Source organism: Siniperca chuatsi, linkage group LG23 (assembly GCF_020085105.1).
Source record: "Siniperca chuatsi isolate FFG_IHB_CAS linkage group LG23, ASM2008510v1, whole genome shotgun sequence".
In the NCBI taxonomy this organism is placed as follows: domain Eukaryota; kingdom Metazoa; phylum Chordata; class Actinopteri; order Centrarchiformes; family Sinipercidae; genus Siniperca; species Siniperca chuatsi.
In genome coordinates this window covers 1,738,187-1,746,095 of record NC_058064.1, presented here as the reverse complement: position 1 = coordinate 1,746,095, position 7,909 = coordinate 1,738,187, and the positions used below count along the sequence as shown (strand labels likewise).

Here is a 7,909-nt window from a genome sequence, read left to right as displayed (position 1 = left end):
TTTAATATATTAATACAAAGATTTTATTCTGAGCTGAGGGAGAATCCATGTGTAATATTTGAATGTGAGGGCAGAGGTCAAACGTCACTACAGCTAAACTCTGGTCAGCACATTAGTGGGATAAAGATTATAAAGCAAAATCACAAGTATGAGGACATTTCCTCCTGATACCAAGTAATGGGCTAGTTTACATTTTGTCTCAGTAACTATTACTATTTGATATCTAGCCTCTTATTTTTCTGTAACATATTGCAGATCTAAATTGAATGCAGCACGCCAAAAAAAAAAAATTGATTTAACAACAAGCAAGTTTTCGTCACTCAGGTGTTGAGTGTCAGCTGCTGGAAGTTTTGCAAACCACCAGATGTCACTGGGCTGCTGAGTTTGAAGCCCCAGAGACTCAAAAAGCTTCCACTCATCACAACTTTGCAGTTCACACACACACACAATTTCTCTAACATGACTAAGCTTTGATTTTGAATAAAGAGTTGAAGTTACCTTCTATAGTACACAATAGTGTTAGAGGAAAAGATAGATTAGGGGTTTACTTTCAGTGCCACTGACAACCAAGTTAAACAGCTGAAACTGTTAAACTGCTGAGGTTTAGTAGTGTTTGACTATTATACAAGTATAATAGTGATACTGGATTTTCTATAGGAAGTTGCAGCTTGAGAAGAAGTGGGTGGCTCTTAAAAGAGCCGTTGGGGTGTTTGTTTGTCGGGGAGCTTTACTTGCTCTTGACCGCCTTCTCGGTCTTCTTGGGCAGCAGCACCGCCTGGATGTTGGGCAGCACGCCGCCCTGAGCGATGGTGACTCCGCCGAGCAGCTTGTTGAGCTCCTCGTCGTTGCGGACGGCGAGCTGCAGGTGCCGGGGGATGATCCTGGTCTTCTTGTTGTCGCGGGCGGCGTTGCCGGCCAGCTCCAGGATCTCAGCGGTCAGGTACTCGAGCACCGCCGCCAGGTACACCGGAGCTCCGGCACCAACGCGTTCAGCGTAGTTGCCTTTCCGGAGCAGCCTGTGGACACGACCCACCGGGAACTGGAGTCCAGCTCTGGATGAGCGGGTCTTGGCTTTTGCTCTAGCCTTGCCGGCGCCGGTCTTTCCTCTTCCAGACATTCTCGCAAGATTACAACAGAGTTTCTGAAAACAGAATGACGTTACATTCGAGAAGGCCAGTTTTTATAGCTACGATCTGGTCGTTCATTGGTCAGGTACAGCTGCAGCGTAATCGCCCAATCAGAAAAGTCTACGTCACGTTACTATAGCAAGTATGAAACTTCCGGCCAACAGTAGCTGGGACTTAGAAAATAAGACGCCACAGATAAAAAAAAACAAACAAAAATAAAATACACTATTTATTTTTTTCATTTACATAACAAAAACAATGTAAATGAAATAAATAAATAGTGTATTTATTTATTTCATTTACATTTATATATATATATATATATATACACACAATCAGAACATGTATAGTGCAATAAAATAGAATAAAAGAATTAAGGGGAATTTAATGGATGCCATTTAAAGAAAATAATACAGTAAAGTAAAAATATTAATTAGCACATCATAAAAGTGTGAGCTAAAAATTATATAACAATGTTTTAAGCCTTCTAAGATGTATTTGATCATGTGCATTAACATTAAACAATTTAAATTACTATACCTGCACATGTTCATACTGTATCTTAGCATATCTACCCCTTACTGTTTGTGTGTGTTGTTTATGTACTTTACTGCTTGCCCTTCTGGTTAGATGCTAGACTTCGTTGTCAGTACATGTACTGAATTGATTCGATTAATGAATGAGATGAATCACAATTTAAGGTTAATAGATAAAGTGGCACAATAAGTGTAATGTACTGAGACAGGTTTTCTACCTGAGTTTTAAAGTGGCACTTGTAAAAAAGGGGGTGCTTGTGCTTTTTGGACTTTGATTTCTGGCCTCCTGCAGAGCTTTTAGTGGCATTTGTAGGAATCATTATGACTGTAATACATTTGCATTATGTACAACATAATATACCCATGCCCGCTTCACACAAACACGCTTATATTATATACACACATATAGCACAATAAGACGAGTGTATTGAGGAAAAGAGCTCTTTGGCTTTGGGTTGGGTGGCTCTTAAAAGAGCCGTTGGTGCTTGTTATGGGGTTTGGAGAGTTCACTTCTTGGCGGCTTTCTTGGCTGCTGGCTTCTTGGCTTTGGCAGCTTTGGCTTTAACAAGCTTCTTGGCAGCTTTCTTGGGAGTAGCCGCCGCCGCCGCCTTCTTGGGTGTAAGCGCCTTCTTGGCGGCCTTCTTCTTCGGGCTCTTGGTGAGCTTCTTGACGGACTGTTTCTTGGCTGCGGCAGCGGGCTTCTTCGCCTTCTTGGGGGTTGCCTTGGCGGCCTTGGGCTTCTTGGCGGCCGCTGGCTTCTTAGCGGAGGCGGAGGCCGGCTTCGCTGCCTTTCTTCGCGGCTTTCACGGCGGCCTTCTTAGCCTCCTTCTTGGGCTTGTCAGCGGGTTTGCACGCCTTGAAGGAGCCGGATGCCCCGGTGCCCTTGGTCTGCACCAGGGATCCCTTCACCACCAGGCTCTTGACGGCGCGCTTAATGTGGATGCCGTTGTGGTCCACGTCGTAGCCTTCGGCGGCCAGCGCCTTCTTCAGGGCCACGTAAGACAGGCCTTTGCGGTCCTTGGAGGCGGACACGGCCTTCAAGATGAGCTCGCTCGCGCCGGGACCTGACTTCTTGCTCGGCTTGGCGGCGGCGGCGGCGGCTTTCTTCTTCGGCGCTTTTGCCGGAGGGGCCGGCGCGGCGGGCGCAGCTGGAGCTTCTTCTGCCATCGTGCTGTCGGGTAGCTTCCCTGGACGAGTGCGAGGAGACTGATGGAGAACTCCCAGCCGAGAGAGGCACTTAAACACACCATGAGAACCGTGGAGACTCAACCCGGCCGGCCGCGCGCCGCTGCAGCGGGACGACGCGGACACTTGTGTTTTCTCTTTACCTAGAAACGTACAAAACACACACCTGGAGGAAGCTCGGAGCTCCAACGTGCGATCCGACCCGTAGCGGAGCAGTGTCGCTTCACGTGTAAGCCGAAGAAACCTTTGAAGCTTTTGGCGTTTTGACTGGGAAGCTTTCAAACCGCTGCCAACGACTGCCGTGCGAGCCGTTTCTCAGAGGCTTTTCCCTCTCATTTCTCTCCTAAATGCTTTCAGAGACATCGGAAAGCCACTAAAACCACTGAGATGCTGAGGGGACACGTTTGTTCAGAGGCTCAAAGTGGAAACAGTCCGCTCTTGCTCTTTATTCGGTGTCAAACAGAGGTTACTCTGGCACCTGCAAACACACTCAGAAGGTACTCGGGACTCCGCAGCTGCCATGACAGACAGTCACTGTGCACAGCATTTGTTTTAGTCTGCTTTACGTTTCACTCATACTTCAGACAATCCAAAACTATTTCTCAGTCGTCGAAGCGAGTGCACATAAAATACACATTTTATCTGACTTATTTTTCACTTTGGGAAGATCTGTTCAACTGTTGCACTCAAAGGTTTGTGACTGGATCGGGATGGCAACACAGGTAGAGAGTTTGTAGAAGAAGAGGTAAAGCAAATATGAGACACGATGGCTGGAGCAGTAAAAGAAGCTTAGAGGACAGTTCAGATGAAGGTAACCGGGTTGTTCGCAGGAAGGTGCAGAGAGAGGAATTTAAAATCATAATTAAATTCAGGAGGGACGATGAGCAGGTGAATATAAGCCCAATAGCGTTATCTAGGGAACCTGCTGATAAAATGTAGAGATGAAGAACAGAGAAATCAAGCTTTGCATGTTGGAAGTATTTGCAAAATAACAGTGTGTGAATTTGAGTTCTGGGTGAGATTAAAGTTACCTGGGGGGTGATAACAGGCATTCCCACTGATGACGACCTGGAGAAACTCAAACGAAGTCTTCATGGAGGCGAGGTGAGGAAGAGTAGAGAGGTTGTTAAAGACAATCAGCGGTGAGAGAGGGGAAAGTTTGTCGGTGCTTCTGGAGCTCCAGGACCTGGTACCTCCGGATAAAATAAAGAGAGGCTGGATGAGTTTCCCAGTCAGGGCTCGTGTTCCTCCTCCACTTCGGTGTCACAAAGGCCAGAGGTATGGGCATATAGCGATGGTCTGCAAAGGTGTGCCACATGCGGAGGGGATCACAGATTTAGGGCTTGTGGAGATCATGTGCAGGATAAAGGTTGTAACTGTGGTGGCTAACACAGTGCAGCAGTTCGGGGTTGTGAAGTCAGGAAAAGAGCAGCGGAAATTCAACAAGTAAAAACAGCTAACAACATAAGTTATGCTGAAGAACTGAAGACGGTGCAAAGACGACAGGGAATGGTAGAAACAGACAAAACCAGTCAAAATTCAAAACCAGGACGGGGTCAAAGAGGGCAAACTGCAGACCCGACAGCAGATAAGCTGGTTTTGTTCATTGCTTATGTAATCAACTGTGTTAATTAAAGATCGAGTTAAACACAAAACAGAGAAAATCAAAATAACTGTGAAAGGAGCTGAAAAATTCTTGGCTATGAAAGATCAGTCCTGGGAACAGATCAACAAAAGACTGGAGGCCGAAGGGAAACCGGGGGTCTTTGGAGAAAGAACCTGATGATTATTCTTCAGTGGAACGGCAGGCGTTTAATAGCAAATGGTCAGGAATCTAAAGGATTTGTTAAAGGTCTCAGAAATAAACCAAAAATAATGTGTATTCAAGAAACACGGCTTAAGCCAGCATTAGATTTTGTAATTAAAGGATATAATAGTATACGCAGAGCTAGAGTGGGGGAGGCTGTATAGTATTTTTAAAATAAGAAATGCAATATGGAAGAAAGGAAAAGACTGGGAAATGATAGTAATGGAAGTTTGGACAAAAGATGATAAAAAGCAAAAAGCTTTCGTTAGAAGTACTGGAGGGATTAGCTGTGAATCTAGGAGGAAACACAGCAGGAAGTGACCACTATCCCATATTAACTGAAGTAGGGCTGAGTGCAGAAGAGTTTGGTACAGGAGGAGCAGATCGATGGGTTTTCAGCAGTGCTGATTGGGAAAAATTTAATGATGAACTAAATATTTCTGTGTGTGGAGCCACTCTAGGGGCAGCAAAGCGGACGATTCAAAGGAAAGGAGCTAAGCATAAAAAGAAAATCGTTCCATGGTGGACAAAGGAACGGGAAAGTTTAATCAAATCTCAAAATAAAGCGTTTAAAATGGTGAAAAGTACTCAAAATGTTCAGACTCTTATTGAATATACAAGGTTGCAAGCTAAAGTAAGGGAAACAATTCAACATGCAAAGAAGGAGTTTTGGAGGACGTTTTGTAACTCGGCAGGAAGAGAAACAGAAATTGCTGAAATATTGGGAATGATAAAAAGAATGAATGGGATGAAAAGAAAGTATGGATGTCCAGTCTTAGTGGACAATGGAAATACAGCTGTGACAGACGAGCAGAAAGCAGAGATGTCGGCACAAAGTTTTGTTCAAATTCACAACTCTAATAATAATAGTGAAGAGGGGCAAAGAGGAAGGGAATAAGGAATTACTACAGAAAGATGAAGATACTAATGATTTAACAAATGTACCGATCACACAGGCAGAACTGAACCGTGCTCTCAGGAAAACTAAGATGTCAACACCAGGGAAAGATCAGATATGTTACACCATGATAAATCATCTTAGTGAAACATCGAAGGACATTTTACTGGATATATATATAAAAGGTTTGGGAGAATGGAAAATGCCACAAGTCTGGAAAGAAGCTGTTGTAGTTCCGATACACAAGCCAAGAAAAGATCGCACAAACCCAGGGAGTTATAGGCCTGTTGCCTTAACCTCCAGTGTGTGCAAATTAATGGAGAGAATGATAAATGTAAGATTGACGTATTATATGGAAAGCAAAGGCTTTGTATCAAAATATCAGAGTGGATTCAGAAGAGGCAGAAATACCATGGACCCTGCTTTATGTCTAGAACATGAAATAAGGAAAGCGCAGATTAATAGGGAAAGCATAGTGGCCATCTTTTTTTGATATAGAGAAGGCTTCTGATCTGATGTGGAAGGAAGGATTATTAATTAAACTGAGTAAGTTAGCGGTTAAAGGCCTGACGTATAGGTGGATCAAAGACTTTTTATGGAAGATCGATTCAAGTAAGAATAGGGAAGTGTTATTCAGGAAATGTTTTTGTTGAAAATGGAACTCCTCAAGGGATTATATCGAGTCCTGTGTTATTTTCTATTATGATAAATGATGTTTTTCTGAATTTGGAGAATGGGATTCTCGCTTTTTGCAGATGATGGGGCAAAATGGAAAAGAGGGAGGAATTTGGAATTTAGTGTGAAGAAAATACATGAATGAAGAGTGGTCATTTAAGTGGGGATTTCAATTCTCAGTAGACAAAACAAAGACAATGTTTTTACACAGAAAATAAAGGACAGTAATTTAACATTAAATTATATAATCAAGAATTGGAGAGAGTGAAACAATTGACATTTCTGGGGTTGTGGTTTGATGAAAGAATCACATGGGCAGCACATATTCAGAAGGTAACTGACAACTGTAAAAAAGTATTAAATGTAATGAGATGTCTGGTGGGAAGTGAATGGGGGGCAGAGAGATCAGCACTGAAAACCATCTACAGGATTAATAAGATCCGTATTAGATTATGGGTGTGTAACGTTTGGAGCAAGTGCATCTCGCAGAAAGTTAGATAACATTCAATATCAGGCTTTAAGACTGTGTTCAGGTGGCATCAAAACAACCCCAACATCAGCATTACAAGTGGAAATGGGAGAAATGCCACTGGAATTAAGGAGAGCACAGCTATCTTTAAACTACTGGGTTCATTTAAAAGGACATAATGAAGATCATCTAGATGCACTAAAACCCTGCTGGGAAAAGGAGAGACACATGAAGTGTTGGATGGACAGAAAGCAAAAGAACCAGGAATAACTGGAATAAACATTAGTCCAGCAGTCCCACTCTCAGTAATACACCCATGGATACTCCCTGACCCGACAGGAAGTATCCAAGAACAAAGATAATGATCTTATTTTACATCCACAGATAATACAGACATATATAGAAAGTATCTACTACAGCTATGTTCAAATTCATACAGATGCTTCAGAGAACACAGCTAACGACACTGGTATTTCATTCATAGGAAATGAAATAGCTGACAAGTGTGCAAAGGAAGCCACAAAAACGAATCACAGACATTACAGTACTGCTTAGTAAAACGGAAATGAAAACCACAGTTAGGCAGAAGTTGAAAGAAAGGTGGCAAAAGCAGTGGGAAGAAGAGAGAACAGGAAGGTGGCTATACAACATTCAAAGGAAAGTAGGTCTGAGGAGGAAAACGGGGAGAACCAGGAAAGAGGAAACAGGGCTGTGGTGGGGAACTTTGTCTCATGGTGCGAGCAGAACCATCTGCAGCTCAATGCCACAAAGTCTAAGGAGCTGGTTGTAGAAGGGCCAAGGCACCAGTGACCCCGGTTTCCATCCAGGGGGTCAGTGTGGACATGGTAGAGGACTACAAGTACCTGGGAGTACACATGGACAATAAACTGGACTGGACCAAGAACACTCAGGCTGTTTACAGGAAGGGCCAGAGCCGCCTCTGTTTCCTGAGGAGGCTGAGGTCCTTCAACATCTGCCGGACAATGCTGAGGATGTTTTATGAGTCTGTGGTGGCCAGTGCTATCCTGTATGCTGTTGCATGCTGGGGCAGCAGGCTGAGGGTAGCGGACGCCAACAGGCTCAACAAACTGATCCGTAAGGCCGGTGACATTGTGGGGGTGGAGCTGGACTCTCTGGCGGTGGTGTCAGAGAGGAGGATGCTGGCCAAACTACACGCCATCTTGGACAGCGTCTCCCACCCGGTCCATGACG

At 43.9% G+C, this 7,909-nt stretch overlaps 1 protein-coding gene and 1 pseudogene across 1 annotated transcript; both read right to left on the bottom strand.

Moving 5' to 3' along the window:
• LOC122871463 (histone H2A) lies at positions 1-1,137 on the bottom strand. Its single transcript, XM_044186624.1, has one exon. The coding sequence runs from the start codon at positions 1,115-1,117 to the stop codon at positions 728-730; it is 390 nt and encodes a 129-aa protein (XP_044042559.1). The 5' UTR covers positions 1,118-1,137; the 3' UTR covers positions 1-727.
• A 1,027-nt stretch (positions 1,138-2,164) lies between these two features.
• LOC122871462 lies at positions 2,165-5,358 on the bottom strand (annotated as a pseudogene).
• Between the last annotated feature and the right edge of the window lie 2,551 nt (positions 5,359-7,909).